Genomic DNA, 23,933 nt, shown 5'->3' with positions numbered 1-23,933 from the left:
GCGCTGATACATACAGTACTGCCCGCTCCTCTCCTGCGCTGATACATACAGTACTACCCGCTCCCTTCCTGCGCTGATACATACAGTACTGCCCGCTCCTCTCCTGCGCTGATACATACAGTACTGCCCGCTCCTCTCCTGCGCTGATACATACAGTACTGCCCGCTCCTCTCCTGTGCTGATAAATACAGTACTGCCCGCTCCTCTCCTGTGCTGATAAATACAGTACTGCCCGCTCCTCTCCTGCACTGATACATACAATACTGCCCGCTCCTCTCCTGCGCTGATACATACAGTACTGCCCGCTCCTCTCCTGCGCTGATAAATACAGTACTGCTCGCTCCTCTCCTGCACTGATACATACAATACTGCCCGCTCCTCTCCTGCGCTGATACATACAGTACTGCCCGCTCCTCTCCTGTGCTGATAAATACAGTACTGCCCGCTCCTCTCCTGCGCTGATACATACAGTACTACCCGCTCCTCTCCTGTGCTGATAAATACAGTACTGCCCGCTCCTCTCCTGCACTGATACATACAATACTGCCCGCTCCTCTCCTGCGCTGATACATACAGTACTGCCCGCTCCTCTCCTGCGCTGATAAATAGAGTACTGCCCGCTCCTCTCCTGCACTGATACATACAGTACTGCCCGCTCCTCTCCTGTGCTGATAAATATAGTACTGCCCGCTCCTCTCCTACGCTGATAAATACAGTACTGCCCGCTCCTCTCCTGCGCTGATACATACAGTACTGCCCGCTCCTCTCCTGCGCTGATAAATACAGTACTGCCCGCTCCTCTCCTACGCTGATAAATAGAGTACTGCCCGCTCCTCTCCTGCGCTGATACATAAAGTACTGCCCGCTCCTCTCCTGCGCTGATACATACAGTACCGCCTGCTCCTCTCCTGTGCTGATAAATACAGTACTGCCCGCTCCTCTCCTGCGCTGATACATACAGTACTGCCCGCTCCTCTCCTGCGCTGATACATACAGTACTGCCCGCTCCTCTCCTGCACTGATACATACAATACTGCCCGCTCCTCTCCTGCGCTGATAAATACAGTACTGCCCGCTCCTCTCCTGCGCTGATAAATACAGTACTGCCCGCTCCTCTCCTGCGCTGATATATACAGTACTGCCCGCTCCTCTCCTGTGCTGATAAATACAGTACTGCCCTCTCCTCTCCTGTGTGATAAATACAGTACTGCCCGCTCCTCTCCTGCGCTGATATATACTGTACTGCCCGCTCCTCTCCTGAGCTGATACATACAGTACTGCCCGCTCTTCTCCTGTGCTGATAAATACAGTACTGCCCGCTCCTCTCCTGTGCTGATAAATACAGTACTGCCCGCTCCTCTCCTGCGCTGATAAATACAGTACTGCCCGCTCCTCTCCTGCGCTGATAAATACAGTACTGCCCGCTCCTCTCCTGCGCTGATAAATACAGTACTGCCCGCTCCTCTCCTGCACTGATAAATACAGTACTGCCCGCTCCTCTCCTGCGCTGATAAATACAGTACTGCCCGCACCTCTCCTGTGCTGATACATACAGTACTGCCCGCTCCTCTCCTGCGCTGATACATACAGTACTGCCCGCTCCTCTCCTGTGTGATACATACAGTACTGCCCGCTCCTCTCCTGCGCTGATACATACAGTACTGCCCGCTCCTCTCCTGCGCTGATAAATACCGTTCTGCCCGCTCCTCTCCTGCACTGATAAATACAGTACTGCCCGCTCCTCTCCTGCGCTGATAAATACAGTACTGCCCGCTCCTCTCCTGCACTGATAAATACAGTACTGCCCGCTCCTCTCCTGCGCTGATAAATACAGTACTGCCCGCACCTCTCCTGTGCTGATACATACAGTACTGCCCGCTCCTCTCCTGCGCTGATACATACAGTACTGCCCGCTCCTCTCGTGCGCTGATAAATACAGTACTGCCCGCTCCTCTCCTGCGCTGAAACATACAGTACTGCCCGCTTCTCTCCTGTGCTGATAAATACCGTTCTGCCCGCTCCTCTCCTGCGCTGATACATACAGTACTGCCCGCTCCTCTCCTGCGCTGATAAATACCGTTCTGCCCGCTCCTCTCCTGCGCTGATACATACAGTACTGCCCGCTCCTCTCCTGTGCTGATACATACAGTACTGCCCGCTCCTCTCCTGCACTGATACATACAGTACTGCCCGCTCCTCTCCTGCACTGATACATACAGTACTGCCCGCTCCTCTCCTGCGCTGATAAATACAGTACTGCCCGCTCCTCTCCTGTTCCGATAAATACAGTACTGCCCGCTCCTCTCCTGCGCTGATAAATACAGTACTGCCCGCTCCTCTCCTGTTCCGATAAATACAGTACTGCCCGCTCCTCTCCTGTTCCGATAAATACAGTACTGCCCGCTCCTCTCCTGCGCTGATAAATACAGTACTGCCCGCTCCTCTCCTGCGCTGATAAATACAGTACTGCCCGCTCCTCTCCTGCGCTGATAAATACAGTACTGCCCGGTCCTCTCCTGCGCTGATAAATACAGTACTGCCCGCTCCTCTCCTGCGCTGATATATACAGTACTGCCCGCTCCTCTCCTGTGCTGATAAATACAGTACTGCCCGCTCCTCTCCTGCGCTGATAAATACAGTACTGCCCGCTCCTCTCCTGCGCTGATAAATACAGTACTGCCCGCTCCTCCTGTGCTGATATATACAGTACTGCCCGCTAGTCTCCTGCGCTGATAAATACAGTACTGCCCGCTCCTCTCCTGCACTGATACATACAGTACTGCCCGCTCCTCTCCTGCGCTGATACATACAGTACTGCCCGCTCCTCTCCTGCGCTGATACATACAGTACTGCCCGCTCCTCTCCTGCGCTGATACATACAGTACTGCCCGCTCCTCTCCTGTGCTGATACATACAGTACTGCCCGCTCCTCTCCTGCGCTGATAAATACAGTACTGCCCGCTCCTCTCCTGCGCTGATACATTCAGTACTGCCCGCCCTCTCCTGCGCTGATATATACAGTACTGCCCGCTCCTCTCCTGTGCTGATACATACAGTACTGCCCGCTCCTCTCCTGCGCTGATAAATACAGTACTGCCCGCTCCTCTCCTGCGCTGATAAATACAGTACTGCCCGCTCCTCTCCTGCGCTGATAAATACAGTACTGCCCGCTCCCCTCCTGCGCTGATATATACAGTACTGCCCGCTCCTCTCCTGTGCTGATACATACAGTACTGCCCGCTCCTCTCCTGCGCGGAAAAATACAGCACTGCCCGCTCCTCTCCTGCGCTGATAAATACAGTACTGCCCGCTCCTCTCCTGCGCGGAAAAATACAGCACTGCCCGCTCCTCTCCTGCGCTGATACATACAATACTGCCTGCTCCTCTCCTGCGCTGATAGATACAGTACTGCCCGCTCCTCTCCTGTGTGATAAATACAGTACTGCCCGCTCCTCTCCTGCGCTGAAACATACAGTACTGCCCGCTCCTCTCCTGCGCTGATACAGTACTGCCCGCTCCTCTCCTGCGCTGATAAATACAGTACTGCCCGCTCCTCTCCTGCGCTGATACATACAATACTGCCTGCTCCTCTCCTGCGCTGATAGATACAGTACTGCCCGCTCCTCTCCTGTGTGATAAATACAGTACTGCCCGCTCCTCTCCTGCGCTGATACATACAGTACTGCCCGCTCCTCTCCTGCGCTGATACATACAGTACTGCCCGCTCCTCTCCTGCGCTGATAAATACAGTACCGCCCGCTCCTCTCCTGCGCTGATACATACAGTACTGCCCGCTCCTCTCCTGTGCTGATAAATACAGTACTGCCCGCTCCTCTCCTGCGCTGATAAATACAGTACTGCCCGCTCCTCTCCTGCGCTGATACATAGAGTACTGCCCGCTCCTCTCCTGCGCTGATAAATACAGTACTGCCCGCTCCTCTCCTGTGCTGATACATACAGTACTGCCCGCTCCCCTCCTGCGCTGATACATACAGTACTGCCCGCTCCTCTCCTGCGCTGATACATACAGTACCGCCCGCTCCCCTCCTGCGCTGATAAATACAGTACTGCCCGCTCCTCTCCTGCGCTGATACATACAGTACTGCCGCTCCTCTCCTGTGCTGATACATACAGTACTGCCTGCTCCTCTCCTGCACTGATACATACAGTACTGCCCGCTCCTCTCCTGCGTTGATAAATACAGTACTGCCCGCTCCTCTCCTGCACTGATAAATACAGTACTGCCCGCTCCTCTCCTGCGCTGATAAATACAGTACTGCCCGCTCCTCTCCTGCGCTGATAAATACAGTACTGCCCGCTCCCCTCCTGCGCTGATAAATACAGTACTGCCCGCTCCTCTCCTGCGCTTATATATACAGTACTGCCCGCTCCTCTCCTGCGCTGATAAATATAGTACTGCCCGCTCCTCTCCTGCACTGAAAAATACAGTACTGCCCGCTCCTCTCCTGCGCTGATAAATACAGTACTGCCCGCTCCTCTCCTGCGCTGATAAATACAGTACTGCCCGCTCCTCTCCTGCGCTGATACATACAGTACTGCCCGCTCCTCTCCTGCGCTGATAAATACAGTACTGCCCGCACCTCTCCTGCGCTGATAAATACAGTACTGCCCGCTCCTCTCCTGCGCTGATACATACAGTACTGCCCGCTCCTCTCCTGCGCTGATATATACAGTACTGCCCGCTCCTCTCCTGCGCTGATACATACAGTACTGCCCGCTCCTCTCCTGTGCTGATACATACAGTACTGCCCGCTCCTCTCGTGCGCTGATAAATACAGTACTGCCCGCTCCTCTCCTGTGTGATACATACAGTACTGCCCGCTCCTCTCCTGCGCTGATAAATACCGTTCTGCCCGCTCCTCTCCTGCGCTGATACATACAGTACTGCCCGCTCCTCTCCTGCGCTGATACATACAGTACTGCCCGCTCCTCTCCTGTGTGATACATACAGTACTGCCCGCTCCTCTCCTGCGCTGATAAATACCGTTCTGCCCGCTCCTCTCCTGTGCTGATACATACAGTACTGCCCGCTCCTCTCCTGCGCTGATACATTCAGTACTGCCCGCTCCTCTCCTGCGCTGATATATACAGTACTGCCTGCTCCTCTCCTGTGCTGATAAATACAGTACTGCCCGCTCCTCTCCTGCGCTGATAAATACAGTACTGCCCGCTCCTCTCCTGCGCTGATATATACAGTACTGCCTGCTCCTCTCCTGTGCTGATAAATACAGTACTGCCCGCTCCTCTCCTGCGCTGATAAATACAGTACTGCCCGCTCCTCTCCTGCGCTGATAAATACAGTACTGCCCGCTCCTCTCCTGCGCTGATAAATACAGTACTGCCCGCTCCTCCTGTGCTGATATATACAGTACTGCCCGCTAGTCTCCTGCGCTGATAAATACAGTACTGCCCGCTCCTCTCCTGCGCTGATAAATACAGTACTGCCCGCTCCTCTCCTGCGCTGATACATACAGTACTGCCCGCTCCTCTCCTGCGCTGATAAATACAGTACTGCCCGCTCCTCTCCTGCGCTGATAAATACAGTACTGCCCGCTCCTCTCCTGCGCGGAAAAATACAGCACTGCCCGCTCCTCTCCTGCGCTGATAAATACAGTACTGCCCGCTCCTCTCCTGCGCGGAAAAATACAGCACTGCCCGCTCCTCTCCTGCGCTGATACATACAATACTGCCTGCTCCTCTCCTGCGCTGATAGATACAGTACTGCCCGCTCCTCTCCTGTGCTGATAAATACAGTACTGCCCGCTCCTCTCCTGCGCTGATAAATACAGTACTGCCCGCTCCTCTCCTGCGCTGATACATAGAGTACTGCCCGCTCCTCTCCTGTGCTGATACATACAGTACTGCCCGCTCCTCTCCTGCGCTGATACATACAGTACTGCCCGCTCCTCTCCTGCGCTGATAAATACAGTACTGCCCGCTCCTCTCCTGCGCTGATAAATACAGTACTGCCCGCTCCTCTCCTGCGCTGATACATACAGTACTGCCCGCTCCTCTCCTGTGCTGATACATACAGTACTGCCCGCTCCTCTCCTGCGCTGATACATACAGTACTGCGCGCTCCCCTCCTGTGCTGATACATACAGTACTGCCCGCTCCTCTCCTGTGCTGATAAATACAGTACTGCCCACTCCTCTCCTGCGCTGATACATACAGTACTGCCCGCTCCTCTCCTGTGCTGATAAATACAGTACTGCCCGCTCCTCTCCTGCGCTGATACATACAGTACTGCCCGCTCCTCTCCTGCGCTGATAAATACAGTACTGCCCGCTCCTCTCCTGCGCTGATACATACAGTACTGCCCGCTCCTCTCCTGCGCTGATAAATACAGTACTGCCCGCTCCTCTCCTGTGTTGATAAATACAGTACTGCCTGCTCCTCTCCTGCGCTGATACATACAGTACTGCCCGCTCCTCTCCTGCGCTGATACATACAGTACTGCCCGCTCCTCTCCTGCGCTGATACATACAGTACTGCCCGCTCCTCTCCTGCGCTGATATATACAGTACTTCCCGCTCTTCTCCTGCGCTGATAAATACAGTACTGCCCACTCCTCTCCTGCGCTGATAAATACAGTACTGCCCGCTCCTCTCCTGCGCTGATAAATACAGTACTGCCCGCTCCTCTCCTGTGCTGATACATACAGTACTGCCCGCTCCTCTCCTGCGCTGATAAATACAGTGCTGCCCGCTCCTCTCCTGTGCTGATACATTCAGTACTGCCCGCCCTCTCCTGCGCTGATAAATACAGTACTGCCCGCTCCTCTCCTGCGCTGATACATACAGTACTGCTCGCTCCTCTCCTGTGTGATAAATACAGTACTGCCCGCTCCTCTCCTGCGCTGATACATACAGTACTGCCCGCTCCTCTCCTGCGCTGATACATACATTACTGCCCGCTCCTCTCCTGCGCTGATAAATACAGTACTGCCCGCTCCTCTCCTGCGCTGATACATACAGTACTGCCCGCTCCTCTCCTGTGCTGATAAATACAGTACTGCCCGCTCCTCTCCTGCGCTGATAAATACAGTACTGCCCGCTCCTCTCCTGCGCTGATACATAGAGTACTGCCTGCTCCTCTCCTGTGCTGATACATACAGTACTGCCCGCTCCTCTCCTGTGCTGATAAATACAGTACTGCCCGCTCCTCTCCTGCGCTGATACATACAGTACTGCCCGCTCCTCTCCTGCGCTGATACATACAGTACTGCCCGCTCCTCTCCTGCGCTGATACATACAGTACTGCCCGCTCCTCTCCTGCGCTGATAAATACAGTACTGCCCGCTCCTCTCCTGCGCTGATACATACAGTACTGCCCGCTCCTCTCCTGTGCTGATACATACAGTACTGCCCGCTCCTCTCCTGCGCTGATACATACAGTACTGCGCGCTCCCCTCCTGTGCTGATACATACAGTACTGCCCGCTCCTCTCCTGTGCTGATAAATACAGTACTGCCGGCTCCTCTCCTGCACTGATACATACAGTACTGCCCGCTCCTCTCCTGCGCTGATACATACAGTACTGCCCGCTCCTCTCCTGCGCTGATAAATACAGTACTGCCCGCTCCTCTCCTGTGTTGATAAATACAGTACTGCCCGCTCCTCTCCTGCGCTGATACATACAGTACTGCCCGCTCCTCTCCTGCGCTGATAAATACAGTACTGCCCGCTCCTCTCCTGCGCTGATACATACAGTACTGCCCGCTCCTCTCCTGCGCTGATATATACAGTACTTCCCGCTCCTCTCCTGCGCTGATAAATACAGTACTGCCCACTCCTCTCCTGCGCTGATAAATACAGTACTGCCCACTCCTCTCCTGTGCTGATAAATACAGTACTGCCCGCTCCTCTCCTGTGCTGATACATACAGTACTGCCCGCTCCTCTTCTGTGCTGATACATTCAGTACTGCCCGCCCTCTCCTGCGCTGATAAATACAGTACTGCCCGCTCCTCTCCTGTGCTGATACATACAGTACTGCCCGCTCCCCTCCTGCGCTGATACATACAGTACTGCCCGCTCCTCTCCTGCGCTGATACATTCAGTACTGCCCGCCCTCTCCTGCGCTGATATATACAGTACTGCCCGCTCCTCTCCTGCGCTGATAAATACAGTACTGCCCGCTCCTCTCCTGCGCTGATAAATACAGTACTGCCCGCTCCTCTCCTGTGCTGATACATTCAGTACTGCCCGCCCTCTCCTGCGCTGATATATACAGTACTGCCCGCTCCTCTGCTGTGCTGATAAATACAGCACTGCCCGCTCCTCTCCTGTGCTGATAAATACAGTACTGCCCGCTCCTCTCCTGTGCTGATACATACAGTACTGCCCGCTCCTCTCCTGTGCTGATACATTCAGTACTGCCCGCCCTCTCCTGCGCTGATATATACAGTACTGCCCGCTCCTCTCCTGCGCTGATACATACAGTACTGCCCGCTCCTCTCCTACGCTGATACATACAGTACTGCCCGCTCCTCTCCTGCGCTGATACATACAGTACTGCCCGCTCCTCTCCTGCGCTGATACATACAGTACTGCCCGCTCCTCTCCTGCGCTGATACATACAGTACTGCTCGCTCCTCTCCTGTGCTGATACATTCAGTACTGCCCGCCCTCTCCTGCGCTGATATATACAGTACTGCCCGCTCCTCTCCTGCGCTGATACATACAGTACTGCCCGCTTCTCTCCTGTGCTGATAAATACAGTACTGCCCGCTCCTCTCCTGCGCTGATACATACAGTACTGCCCGCTCCTCTCCTGCACTGATAAATACAGTACTGCCCGCTCCTCTCCTGCGCTGATAAATACAGTACTGCCCGCTCCTCTCCTGCGCTGATAAATACAGTACTGCCCGCTCCCCTCCTGCGCTGATAAATACAGTACTGCCCGCTCCTCTCCTGCGCTTATATATACAGTACTGCCCGCTCCTCTCCTGCGCTGATAAATATAGTACTGCCCGCTCCTCTCCTGCACTGAAAAATACAGTACTGCCCGCTCCTCTCCTGCGCTGATAAATACAGTACTGCCCGCTCCTCTCCTGCGCTGATAAATACAGTACTGCCCGCTCCTCTCCTGCGCTGATACATACAGTACTGCCCGCTCCTCTCCTGCGCTGATAAATACAGTACTGCCCGCACCTCTCCTGCGCTGATAAATACAGTACTGCCCGCTCCTCTCCTGCGCTGATACATACAGTACTGCCCGCTCCTCTCCTGCGCTGATATATACAGTACTGCCCGCTCCTCTCCTGCGCTGATACATACAGTACTGCCCGCTCCTCTCCTGTGCTGATACATACAGTACTGCCCGCTCCTCTCGTGCGCTGATAAATACAGTACTGCCCGCTCCTCTCCTGTGTGATACATACAGTACTGCCCGCTCCTCTCCTGCGCTGATAAATACCGTTCTGCCCGCTCCTCTCCTGCGCTGATACATACAGTACTGCCCGCTCCTCTCCTGCGCTGATACATACAGTACTGCCCGCTCCTCTCCTGTGTGATACATACAGTACTGCCCGCTCCTCTCCTGCGCTGATAAATACCGTTCTGCCCGCTCCTCTCCTGTGCTGATACATACAGTACTGCCCGCTCCTCTCCTGCGCTGATACATTCAGTACTGCCCGCTCCTCTCCTGCGCTGATATATACAGTACTGCCTGCTCCTCTCCTGTGCTGATAAATACAGTACTGCCCGCTCCTCTCCTGCGCTGATAAATACAGTACTGCCCGCTCCTCTCCTGCGCTGATATATACAGTACTGCCTGCTCCTCTCCTGTGCTGATAAATACAGTACTGCCCGCTCCTCTCCTGCGCTGATAAATACAGTACTGCCCGCTCCTCTCCTGCGCTGATAAATACAGTACTGCCCGCTCCTCTCCTGCGCTGATAAATACAGTACTGCCCGCTCCTCCTGTGCTGATATATACAGTACTGCCCGCTAGTCTCCTGCGCTGATAAATACAGTACTGCCCGCTCCTCTCCTGCGCTGATAAATACAGTACTGCCCGCTCCTCTCCTGCGCTGATACATACAGTACTGCCCGCTCCTCTCCTGCGCTGATAAATACAGTACTGCCCGCTCCTCTCCTGCGCTGATAAATACAGTACTGCCCGCTCCTCTCCTGCGCGGAAAAATACAGCACTGCCCGCTCCTCTCCTGCGCTGATAAATACAGTACTGCCCGCTCCTCTCCTGCGCGGAAAAATACAGCACTGCCCGCTCCTCTCCTGCGCTGATACATACAATACTGCCTGCTCCTCTCCTGCGCTGATAGATACAGTACTGCCCGCTCCTCTCCTGTGCTGATAAATACAGTACTGCCCGCTCCTCTCCTGCGCTGATAAATACAGTACTGCCCGCTCCTCTCCTGCGCTGATACATAGAGTACTGCCCGCTCCTCTCCTGTGCTGATACATACAGTACTGCCCGCTCCTCTCCTGCGCTGATACATACAGTACTGCCCGCTCCTCTCCTGCGCTGATAAATACAGTACTGCCCGCTCCTCTCCTGCGCTGATAAATACAGTACTGCCCGCTCCTCTCCTGCGCTGATACATACAGTACTGCCCGCTCCTCTCCTGTGCTGATACATACAGTACTGCCCGCTCCTCTCCTGCGCTGATACATACAGTACTGCGCGCTCCCCTCCTGTGCTGATACATACAGTACTGCCCGCTCCTCTCCTGTGCTGATAAATACAGTACTGCCCACTCCTCTCCTGCGCTGATACATACAGTACTGCCCGCTCCTCTCCTGTGCTGATAAATACAGTACTGCCCGCTCCTCTCCTGCGCTGATACATACAGTACTGCCCGCTCCTCTCCTGCGCTGATAAATACAGTACTGCCCGCTCCTCTCCTGCGCTGATACATACAGTACTGCCCGCTCCTCTCCTGCGCTGATAAATACAGTACTGCCCGCTCCTCTCCTGTGTTGATAAATACAGTACTGCCTGCTCCTCTCCTGCGCTGATACATACAGTACTGCCCGCTCCTCTCCTGCGCTGATACATACAGTACTGCCCGCTCCTCTCCTGCGCTGATACATACAGTACTGCCCGCTCCTCTCCTGCGCTGATATATACAGTACTTCCCGCTCTTCTCCTGCGCTGATAAATACAGTACTGCCCACTCCTCTCCTGCGCTGATAAATACAGTACTGCCCGCTCCTCTCCTGCGCTGATAAATACAGTACTGCCCGCTCCTCTCCTGTGCTGATACATACAGTACTGCCCGCTCCTCTCCTGCGCTGATAAATACAGTGCTGCCCGCTCCTCTCCTGTGCTGATACATTCAGTACTGCCCGCCCTCTCCTGCGCTGATAAATACAGTACTGCCCGCTCCTCTCCTGCGCTGATACATACAGTACTGCTCGCTCCTCTCCTGTGTGATAAATACAGTACTGCCCGCTCCTCTCCTGCGCTGATACATACAGTACTGCCCGCTCCTCTCCTGCGCTGATACATACATTACTGCCCGCTCCTCTCCTGCGCTGATAAATACAGTACTGCCCGCTCCTCTCCTGCGCTGATACATACAGTACTGCCCGCTCCTCTCCTGTGCTGATAAATACAGTACTGCCCGCTCCTCTCCTGCGCTGATAAATACAGTACTGCCCGCTCCTCTCCTGCGCTGATACATAGAGTACTGCCTGCTCCTCTCCTGTGCTGATACATACAGTACTGCCCGCTCCTCTCCTGTGCTGATAAATACAGTACTGCCCGCTCCTCTCCTGCGCTGATACATACAGTACTGCCCGCTCCTCTCCTGCGCTGATACATACAGTACTGCCCGCTCCTCTCCTGCGCTGATACATACAGTACTGCCCGCTCCTCTCCTGCGCTGATAAATACAGTACTGCCCGCTCCTCTCCTGCGCTGATACATACAGTACTGCCCGCTCCTCTCCTGTGCTGATACATACAGTACTGCCCGCTCCTCTCCTGCGCTGATACATACAGTACTGCGCGCTCCCCTCCTGTGCTGATACATACAGTACTGCCCGCTCCTCTCCTGTGCTGATAAATACAGTACTGCCGGCTCCTCTCCTGCACTGATACATACAGTACTGCCCGCTCCTCTCCTGCGCTGATACATACAGTACTGCCCGCTCCTCTCCTGCGCTGATACATACAGTACTGCCCGCTCCTCTCCTGCGCTGATAAATACAGTACTGCCCGCTCCTCTCCTGCGCTGATATATACAGTACTGCCCACTCCTCTCCTGCGCTGATACATACAGTACTGCCCGCTCCTCTCCTGTGCTGATAAATACAGTACTGCCCGCTCCTCTCCTGCGCTGATACATACAGTACTGCCCGCTCCTCTACTGCGCTGATAAATACAGTACTGCCCGCTCCTCTCCTGCGCTGATACATACAGTACTGCCCGTCCTCTCCTGCGCTGATATATACAGTACTGCCCGCTCCTCTGCTGTGCTGATAAATACAGCACTGCCCGCTCCTCTCCTGTGCTGATAAATACAGTACTGCCCGCTCCTCTCCTGTGCTGATACATACAGTACTGCCCGCTCCTCTCCTGTGCTGATACATTCAGTACTGCCCGCCCTCTCCTGCGCTGATATATACAGTACTGCCCGCTCCTCTCCTGCGCTGATACATACAGTACTGCCCGCTCCTCTCCTACGCTGATACATACAGTACTGCCCGCTCCTCTCCTGCGCTGATACATACAGTACTGCCCGCTCCTCTCCTGCGCTGATACATACAGTACTGCCCGCTCCTCTCCTGCGCTGATACATACAGTACTGCTCGCTCCTCTCCTGTGCTGATACATTCAGTACTGCCCGCCCTCTCCTGCGCTGATATATACAGTACTGCCCGCTCCTCTCCTGCGCTGATACATACAGTACTGCCCGCTTCTCTCCTGTGCTGATAAATACAGTACTGCCCGCTCCTCTCCTGCGCTGATACATACAGTACTGCCCGCTCCTCTCCTGTGCTGATAAATACAGTACTGCCCGCTCCTCTCCTGCGCTGATACATACAGTACTGCCCGCTCCTCTCCTGCGCTGATATATACAGTACTTCCCGCTCCTCTCCTGCGCTGATAAATACAGTACTGCCCGCTCCTCTCCTGCGCTGATAAATACAGTACTGCCTGCTCCTCTCATGTGCTGATAAATACAGTACTGCCCACTCCTCTCCTGCGCTGATATATACAGTACTTCCCGCTCCTCTCCTGCACTGTTATATACAGTACTGCCCGCTCCTCTCCTGTGCTGATACATACAATACTGCCCGCTCCTCTCCTGCGCTGATACATACAGTACTGCCCGCTCCCCTCCTGCGCTGATACATACAGTACTGCCCGCTCCTCTCCTGCGCTGATACATACAGTACTGCCCGCTCCCCTCCTGCGCTGATACATACAGTACTGCCCGCTCCTCTCCTGTGCTGATATATACAGTATTGCCCGCTCCTCTCCTGCGCTGATACATACAGTACTGCCCGCTCCTCTCCTGTGCTGATAAATACAGTACTGCCCGCTCCTCTCCTGTGTGATACATACAGTACTGCCCGCTCCTCTCCTGTGTGATACATACAGTACTGCCCACTCCTCTCCTGTGCTGATATATACAGTACTGCCCACTCCTCTCCTGTGCTTATACATACAGTACTGCCCGCTCCTCTCCTGTGCTGATATATACAGTACTACCCGCTCCTCTCCTGCGCTGATAAATACAGTACTGCCCGCTCCTCTCCTGTGCTGATAAATACAGTACTGCCCGCTCCTCTCCTGTGTGATACATACAGTACTGCCCATTCCTCTCCTGCGCTGATATATACAGTATTGCCCGCTTCTCTCCTGTGCTGATAAATACAGTACTGCCCGCTCCTCTCCTGTGTGATACATACAGTACTGCCCACTCCTCTCCTGTGCCGATACATACAGTACTGCCCGCTCCTCTCCTGTGCTGATAAATACAGTACTGCCCGCTCTTCTCCTGTGTGATTCATACAGTACTGCCCGCTCCTCTCCTGTGCTGATAAAAACAGTACTACCCGCTCCTCTCCTGCGCTGATAAATACAGTACTGCCCGCTCCCCTCCTGCGCTGATACATACAGTACTGCCCGCTCCTCTCCTGCGCTGATAAATACAGTACTGCCCGCTCCTCTCCTGCGCTGATACATACAGTACTGCCCGCTCCTCTCCTGTGCTGATAAATACAGTACTGCCCGCTCCTCTCCTGCGCTGATAAATACAGTACTGCCCGCTCCTCTCCTGTGCTGATATATACAGTACTGCCCGCTCCTCTCCTGCGCTGATAAATACAGTACTGCCCGGTCCTCTCCTGCGCTGATAAATACAATACTGCCCGCTCCTCTCCTACGCTGATACATAATGTACTGCCCGCTCCTCGCCTGTGCTGATATATACAGTACTGCCCGCTCCTCTCCTGCGCTGATAAATACAGTACTGCCCGCTCCTCTCCTGCGCTGATACATACAGTGCTGCCCGCTCCTCTCCTGCGCTGATACATACAGTACTGCCCGCTCCTCTCCTGCGCTGATAAATACAGTACTGCCCGCTCCTCTCCTGCGCTGATAAATACAGTACTGCGCGCTCCTCTCCTGTGCTGATACATACAGTACTGCCCGCTCCTCTCCTGCGCTGATACATACAGTACTGCCCGCTCCTCTCCTGCGCTGATACATACAGTACTGCCCTCTCTTCTCCTGCGCTGATACATACAGTACTGCCCGCTCCTCTCCTGTGTGATACATACAGTACTGCCCGGTCCTCTCCTGCGCTGATATATACAGTACTGCCCGCTCCTCTCCTGCGCTGATACATACAGTACTGCCCGCTCCTCTCCTGTGCTGATAAATACAGTACTACCCGCTCCCCTCCTATGCTGATACATACAGTACTGCCCGCTCCTCTCCTGTGCTGATAAATACAGTACTACCCGCTCCTCTCCTGTGCTGATAAATACAGTACTGCCCGCTCCTCTCCTGTGTGATACATACAGTACTGCCCGCTCCTCTCCTGAGCTGATAAATACAGTACTGCCCGCTCCTCTCCTGCGCTGATACATACAGTACTGCCCGCTCCTCTCCTGTGCTGATAAATACAGTACTACCCGCTCCTCTCCTGTGCTGATAAATACAGTACTGCCCGCTCCTCTCCTGAGCTGATAAATACAGTACTGCCCGCTCCTCTCCTGTGCTGATAAATACAGTACTGCCAGCTCCTCTCCTGAGCTGATAAATACAGTACTGCCCGCTCCTCTCCTGCGCTGATAAATACAGTACTGCCCGCTCCCCTCCTGTGCTGATAAATACAGTACTGCCCGCTCCTCTCCTGCGCTGATACATACAGTACTGCCCGCTCCTCTCCTGCGCTGATACATACAGTACTACCCGCTCCCTTCCTGCGCTGATACATACAGTACTGCCCGCTCCTCTCGTGCGCTGATACATACAGTACTGCCCGCTCCTCTCCTGCGCTGATACATACAGTACTGCCCGCTCCTCTCCTGTGCTGATAAATACAGTACTGCCCGCTCCTCTCCTGTGCTGATAAATACAGTACTGCCCGCTCCTCTCCTGCACTGATACATACAATACTGACCGCTCCTCTCCTGCGCTGATACATACAGTACTGCCCGCTCCTCTCCTGCGCTGATAAATACAGTACTGCCCGCTCCTCTCCTGCACTGATACATACAATACTGCCCGCTCCTCTCCTGCGCTGATACATACAGTACTGCCCGCTCCTCTCCTGTGCTGATAAATACAGTACTGCCCGCTCCTCTCCTGCGCTGATAAATACAGTACTACCCGCTCCTCTCCTGTGCTGATAAATACAGTACTGCCCGCTCCTCTCCTGCACTGATACATACAATACTGCCCGCTCCTCTCCTGCGCTGATACATACAGTACTGCCCGCTCCTCTCCTGCGCTGATAAATAGAGTACTGCCCGCTCCTCTCCTGCACTGATACATACAGTACTGCCCGCTCCTCTCCTGCGCTGATAAATAGAGTACTGCCCGCTCCTCTCCTGCACTGATAAATACAGTACTGCCCGCTCCTCTCCTGTGCTGATAAATATAGTACTGCCCGCTCCTCTCCTACGCTGATAAATACAGTACTGCCCGCTCCTCTCCTGCGCTGATACATACAGTACTGCCCGCTCCTCTCCTGCGCTGATAAATACAGTACTGCCCGCTCCTCTCCTACGCTGATAAATACAGTACTGCCCGCTCCTCTCCTGCGCTGATACATAAAGTACTGCCCGCTCCTCTCCTGCGCTGATACATACAGTACTGCCCGCTCCTCTCCTGCGCTGATACATACAGTACTGCCCGCTCCTCTCCTGTGCTGATAAATACAGTACTACCCGCTCCTCTCCTGTGCTGATAAATACAGTACTGCCCGCTCCTCTCCTGAGCTGATAAATACAGTACTGCCCGCTCCTCTCCTGTGCTGATAAATACAGTACTGCCCGCTCCTCTCCTGTGCTGATAAATACAGTACTGCCCGCTCCTCTCCTGTGCTGATAAATACAGTACTGCCCGCTCCTCTCCTGTGCTGATAAATACAATACTGCCCGCTCCTCTCCTGCGCTGATACATACAGTACTGCCCGCTCCTCTCCTGCGCTGATACATACAGTACTGCCCGCTCCTCTCCTGCACTGATACATACAATACTGCCCGCTCCTCTCCTGCGCTGATAAATACAGTACTGCCCGCTCCTCTCCTGCGCTGATAAATACAGTACTGCCCGCTCCTCTCCTGCGCTGATATATACAGTACTGCCCGCTCCTCTCCTGTGCTGATAAATACAGTACTGCCCGCTCCTCTCCTGCGCTGATAAATACAGTACTGCCCGCTCCTCTCCTGCGCTGATATATACTGTACTGCCCGCTCCTCTCCTGCGCTGATACATACAGTACTGCCCACTCCTCTCCTGTGCGGATAAATACAGTACTGCCCGCTCCTCTCCTGCGCTGATATATACAGTACTGCCCGCTCCTCTCCTGTGCTGATAAATACAGTACTGCCCGCTCCTCTCCTGCGCTGATAAATACAGTACTGCCCGCTCCTCTCCTGCGCTGATATATACTGTACTGCCCGCTCCTCTCCTGCGCTGATACATACAGTACTGCCCGCTCCTCTCCTGCGCTGATAAATACAGTACTGCCCGCTCCTCTCCTGCGCTGATACATACAGTACTGCCCGCTCCTCTCCTGTGCTGATAAATACAGTACTGCCCGCTCCTCTCCTGCGCTGATACATACAGTACTGCCCGCTCCTCTCCTGCGCTGATACATACAGTACTGCCCGCTCCTCTCCTGCGCTGATACATACAGTACTGCCCGCTCCTCTCCTGCGCTGATACATACAGTACTGCCCGCTCCTCTCCTGTTCTAATCCCTAGTTCCCTGTGTATGGAGAGCCCAGAGGACTGACTTTGCTTGCAGACCCCGGAGGAGAGACACTCACCTTGCTTTAAGAGGCTGTTTATGGATGGATCTGTCACTTGTCCTCCATCAGCTGATGGTGTAGGGGGTTCGGGAGGTTTGGAAGCATCAGGTTCAAACTTTCCACAGCTTAGACTGTCACAAGAGAAAGAGCATTGACATCCGAGAAACAGTAGTTTGTGCACGTAGGCCTGTAATATTTCCATTGCTTCACCGGACCATTCTCCAGCTCTCCTCATATGATCAGAGCAAAATCAGCAAAAGAACCTTGATAGTAGAGAAGGAGAAAAACTGGAAGAGCACTACTGTAGGTATCAAAAAAGTATAAAGGAGGGTTCGTATCCCATAAAAAGATTATTTATTGGTCATGGAAAAACAGGGCGATGGAGAGCCCTACCAACGCTTCACGCTTCACACCTTGAGAAAGCGCTCTGTGACGCGTGAAACGTTGGTAGGGCTCTCCATCGCCCTGTTTTTCCATGACCAATAAATAATCTTTTTATGGGATACGCACCCTCCTTTATACTTTTTTGATACCTACAGTAGTGCTCTTCCAGTTTTTCTCTTTCTCTACTAGCCTACCCCTTGGACGGAAGCACACCTGGGGACCCCTCACCCTTGGACGGAAGCACACCTGGGGACCCCTCACCTCTTGGACGGAAGCACACCTGGGGACCCTTCACCGCTTGGACGGAAGCACACCTGGGGACCCCTCACCTTTGGACGGAAGCACACCTGGGGACCCCTCACCTTTGGACGGAAGCACACCTGGGGACCCCTCACCCCTTGGACGGAAGCACACCTGGGGACCCCTCACCTTTGGACGGAAGCATACCTGGGGACCCCTCACCTCTTGGACTGAAGCACACCTGGGGACCCCTCACCTTTGGACGGAAGCACACCTGGGGACCCCTCACCTTTGGACTGAAGCACACCTGGGGACCCCTCACCTTTGGACTGAAGCACACCAGGGGACCCCTCACCTTTGGACGGAAGCACACCTGGGGACCCCTCACCCCTTGGACGGAAGCACACCTGGGGACCCTCACCTCTTGGACGGAAGCACACCTGGGGACCCCTCACCTTTGTACGGAAGCACATCTGGGGACCCCTCACCTTTGGACGGAAGCACACCTGGGGACCCCTCACCTTTGGACGGAAGCACACCTGGGGACCCCTCACATTTGGACGGAAGCACACCTGGGGACCCCTCACCTTTGGATGGAAGCACACCTGGGGTCCCCACACCTTTGGACGGAAGCACACATGGGGACCCCTCACCTTTGGACGGAAGCACACCTGGGGACCCCTCACCTTTGGATGGAAGCACACCTGGGGACCCCTCACCTTTGGACGGAAGCACACCTGGGGACCCCTCACCTCTTGGACGGAAGCACACCTGGGGACCCCTCACCTTTGGACGGAAGCACACCTGGGGACCCCTCACCTTTGGACGGAAGCACACCTGGGGACACCTCACCCTTGGACGGAAGCACACCTGGGGACCCCTCACCTTTGGACGGAAGCACACCTGGGGACCCCTCACCTTTGGACGGGAGCACACCTGGGGACCCCTCACCTTTGGACGGAAGCACACCTGGGGACCCCTCACCTTTGGACGGAAGCACACCAGGGGACCCCTCACCTTTGGACGGAAGCACACCTGTGGACCCCTCACCTTTGGACGGAAGCACACCTGGGGACCCCTCACCTTTGGACTGAAGCACACCTGGGGACCCCTCACCTTTGTACGGAAGCACACCAGGGGACCCCTCACCTTTGGACGGAAGCACACCTGGGGACCCCTCACCTTTGGACGGAAGCACACCTGGGGACCCCTCACCCCTTGGACGGAAGCACACCTGGGGACCCTCACCTCTTGGACGGAAGCACACCTGGGGACCCCTCACCTTTGTACGGAAGCACATCTGGGGACCCCTCACCTTTGGACGGAAGCACACCTGGGGACCCCTCACCTTTGGACGGAAGCACACCTGGGGACCCCTCACATTTGGACGGAAGCACACCTGGGGACCCCTCACCTTTGGATGGAAGCACACCTGGGGTCCCCACACCTTTGGACGGAAGCACACATGGGGACCCCTCACCTTTGGACGGAAGCACACCTGGGGACCCCTCACCTTTGGATGGAAGCACACCTGGGGACCCCTCACCTTTGGATGGAAGCACACCTGGGGACCCCTCACCTCTTGGACGGAAGCACACCTGGGGACCCCTCACCTTTGGACGGAAGCACACCTGGGGACCCCTCACCTTTGGACGGAAGCACACCTGGGGACACCTCACCCTTGGACGGAAGCACACCTGGGGACCCCTCACCTTTGGACGGAAGCACACCTGGGGACCCCTCACCTTTGGACGGGAGCACACCTGGGGACCCCTCACCTTTGGACGGAAGCACACCTGGGGACCCCTCACCTTTGGACGGAAGCACACCAGGGGACCCCTCACCTTTGGACGGAAGCACACCTGTGGACCCCTCACCTTTGGACGGAAGCACACCTGGGGACCCCTCACCTTTGGATCGCATGGACTGTGCAGCACTCAGAGTGAGTCGATCGCTTGCTACATGTTTTCCTGTTTAGGACTTTATTTAGACAATTAGTACGTTATAGGGTGTTATTATGCTCAATCTTCCTGGTGTTATTGTTAACAACAGCGTCACTTATTAGTGAGCTTACCATCCGGGACTGCAACCCAGTACCTGTCTTCTATCAAGTTTATGTTTAGGGGTCCCCCCTACATGTATCTGGTTATTCATTCATTTATCCTACTGTGGGGGTCTTTAGCATGACGCAGTCACATGGTCTAAAGAACATTGATAGAATTTAGCCGTTCTGCATGTGTGAGAATCCCGGAGTCTTCTCATGGAATGTACATCTAAAGATGAGGCACTACTGTATATCAGGCTGAAGCACTCAACAAGTATCATAATAAAACACAAAAAGTTACACACTCACCCATAGCGGTATCCCTCTGGCAGAGGGAATGGGATGTGAGTTTTCGGCATCAGAAAAAGTGTTCTTACAATGTGGCAAACACAGCAGCTAGAGATGGTGAGAAACACGGTGCGCAGGGAGATCCCGCTCTGATAGAGAACCTACATAGAAAAAGAAATAGACCCCGCTTATACAGCACCTATAGAGAGTAAGAGAGCGACCCCTCTTATACAGCACCTATAGAGAGTAAGAAATAGACCCCTCTTATACAGCACCTATAGAGTAAGAAATAAACCCCTCTTATACAGCACCTATAGAGTAAGAAATAGACCCCGCTTATACAGCACCTATAGAGAGTAAGAAATAGACCCGTCTTATACAGCACCTATAGAGAGTAAGAAATAAACCCCGCTTATACAGCACCTATAGAGAGTAAGAAATAGACCCCTCTTGTACAGTACCTATAGAGTAAGAAATAGACCCCTCTTATACAGCACCTATAGAGAGTAAGACATAGACCCCTCTTATACAGCACCTATAGAGTAAGAAATAGACCCCTCGTATACAGCACCTATAGAGAATAAGAAAGCGACCCCTCTTATACAGCACCAATATAGAGTAAGAAAAACTCCTCTTACACAACTTATCTATAGGTGCTGTGTAAGTGTCCTCATTGCTGCAGCACCTATAGACAGTAAGAAAGAGACCCCTGTAGTGCAACACATAAAGAGTAAGAACGAGACCCCTCTTATACTTCACCTATAGAGTAAGAACGAGACCCCTCTAATAATGCACCTAGGAGAAACTGAGTAAGAGACCCCACTACTACAGTACCTATAGGGACAAACAGCATGTCCCCGTGTACTATAGCACCTATAGGGACACACAGCATGTCCCCGTGTACTGTAGCACCTATAGGGACACAAAGCATGTCCCCGTGTACTGTAGCACCTATAGGGACACACAGCATGTCCCCGTGTACTGTAGCACCTATAGGGACACACAGCATGTCCCCGTGTACTGTAGCACCTGAACAGAAAGACAGGAGCAGATGAATCAAGGTCTGAAGCGGCCAATCACATCTGGTCATTAAAGTCTGATAGTTAACACCAAATCAGGGTCTGATAACCCACATTGGAGTTTCCTAAATTCAGGCATGAGACGCCTCTGGGAAAGACACCCCCTTATATGTCACTTAGAGGCACAACCTGGAACAGTGCACCCCAGATACAGCTCGCAGACGTCCGTGCCCTTACCTTGACAACCAGAAAAATAACTGAAGATGAGTCAAAGGCCCCATTATACAGCGTGATAACCGTGGAGCGCCGCAGGCCGAACAGATTCCCCACCTGTGGGAGAGGAGTCATGCCTGTGAGTTACACCATGACGCCACAATGCAAGGGTGTCACGCCTCAATCAGGGTTAATACACAGTAGAAGAGCAACACCACTCACTGGGAGGATTAAAGACAAGAAACTTCTGAGAAGATCGTACTCACACAAGGCCGTGTGAGTATCTGTATTATTGATTATACCCATTACACTATTCCGCATTCACGCAGAATACACGGAAAAGAGGGCATTGACTGAGGTCCTACTATACCCTTGTGCGCCCTTGAAGTGTCAGGTAATTCTGGCTAAAATAACAACCACCCTGCCTTTGGTATCCATATTTTTATCATCATATTCTAATCTGCGCTCCCCTTGTGTTTTTGTCTCTACTACTGTTTGCGGGGAACGAGGAAAGGTTCCCCTTTAAAGGGTCTCGAGCAGCGGAAATTGGACTCTAGAAGTATATACCATTCATAAGGCTTACGAGTGGGGCTCTCTTACACGGTAACATCAATTCTGTATTTTATATGTTTGAGTTCTAATTAGAAACCCCTAGAGAGAGAGCGCCCTAGTATTTTTTATAATAGGGTTAATACACACGGCTATTCTAGCCAACTCACCTTTCGCCTGCGCAAGGTGCCTTCAGTGAGTTAATATTAACCCCTTATTCAATTGCAATCATATCTATACACTGCCACCACCTAGGGTATGCAAATAAGTGATGACAGGTCCCTGTTAATTATAGGAAAAACTATGCACTTTAATACACCAAAAAAACTGTTGTAGAAAAATGTGTCAGAAAATGCAAATACTCTCTCCAGAGCATGCAACAGTTCATTCAGAGCCCAAAGTATTACTTATTAAAACATTTAATATATATATAAAAATACAGTGCTTAGATTACAGAAAAAATGATTACGAAAACATACATTACAAATAAATGCAGAACAGCTTCTTAAAATAAAAGGGTAAAACGCCAAATAGAAATCCCTACACTATATAGTACATTACCCCAAATGTAAAAGGTTTTCTCCCAGAGAGGTCACTGGTTCAGAATATGAGATTTCACATATTTGGTACCAAATACCTCTTTTAACATCTGTTTTTTCATAATCTTTGCTCAGACTTAAATATTCTTTCTTGCCATGTAAACCACAAAAACTCAGCCCCCATCATAAATCAGCTCTGAGATTGATGGTTTAACAACAGAGGAAAATAAACTCTTACCAACTACGTTTGAATTCTGCCTCAGTATATAACTGCACTCATAACTTCAATTCTGTAATACTTACACACACGTGAAACACAGCAATACACTCATGGCGGATCCAACGAGACAAAAAATGACCATCTTATTCCTAAATTTAAGCGACAAATTAATATCTGTCTCTTATTATCGCTTAACCATGTGGTGCCTGGTGTCTGTACATCCCCCCTGTGACACGATTACAGATTTGTAACTTTTATTATGCAGAGGAGATGATGTCACAGGATATTCTCATTTTTAATAAAGTCACTCATGTTGAATACTTTTAGCCACGCCCCCCCTGGCCATCCATAAACCCCTTCTAGAGAATGCTTTAAAATCCCTTAACTAGTGTCCTGTTTATGTTAGTGTCGGGAGAACTTAATTTTTACTTATGTAACAGGGTATGTCCAGCTGTACCTGTTTCTCTCCACCCAGTGTGTCTGCTATGTAAGCCCTGTTAAGATCCAGGCATTAGCAGGTTAATCTGTAGGCCCTTGACCCCCCTTCCTGCTTCCCCAAAAAGTTAAGGAAGGTCTGTGGTGACTCATGGATTGTGTTCAGCCCCTTGTAGGTGGGTGCAGTCCATGAGCCCGCCCCTTCCAGAAGTTTTTAAGGGGAGTAGGCTAAAGTTAGAGGGCAGTTCCTCTCAGCTCCTCATGGAGTGAGGAGGTAGAAGGAGATCCTCTGAGCACTTCAGGGTGTGAGGAGGTGGAGGAGGGTGTCCCTGGCTAGGGTGAAGGAGGGATGAAGCAGTTGGGAACTGGGAGTCTTCCCCATTGCGGGGTAAGCTGGTTCACTTGGCTGGCTAGTCAAGACCACCTGGAGCAGTGGAAGTAAAGCACCGTCCAGAAGTCATGAGGCGAATGCAGAAGAATATGCTGCTGAGCTGAATGATGTATGCTGTGAATAA

At 52.9% G+C, this 23,933-nt stretch overlaps 1 protein-coding gene across 1 annotated transcript in view; it reads right to left on the bottom strand.

Moving 5' to 3' along the window:
* The window catches only part of SLC43A3 (solute carrier family 43 member 3), a gene marked incomplete at its 5' end in the record, with an annotated part of 112,871 nt that overhangs the window by 79,259 nt on the left and 9,679 nt on the right, over positions 1–23,933 (bottom strand). Inside the window, 2 exons of the mRNA XM_075584211.1 lie at positions 17,506–17,618; positions 20,465–20,604. Coding sequence (XP_075440326.1) covers positions 17,506–17,618; positions 20,465–20,604 — 253 coding nt within the window. The remainder of the gene's footprint in view (positions 1–17,505; positions 17,619–20,464; positions 20,605–23,933) is intronic.

The sequence above is a fragment of the Ascaphus truei genome, unplaced genomic scaffold (genome assembly GCF_040206685.1).
Source record: "Ascaphus truei isolate aAscTru1 unplaced genomic scaffold, aAscTru1.hap1 HAP1_SCAFFOLD_484, whole genome shotgun sequence".
Classification (NCBI taxonomy): Eukaryota; Metazoa; Chordata; class Amphibia; order Anura; family Ascaphidae; genus Ascaphus; species Ascaphus truei.
Note: the sequence above shows the minus strand (reverse complement) of the source record. Positions and strands in the feature narration are given on the sequence as shown.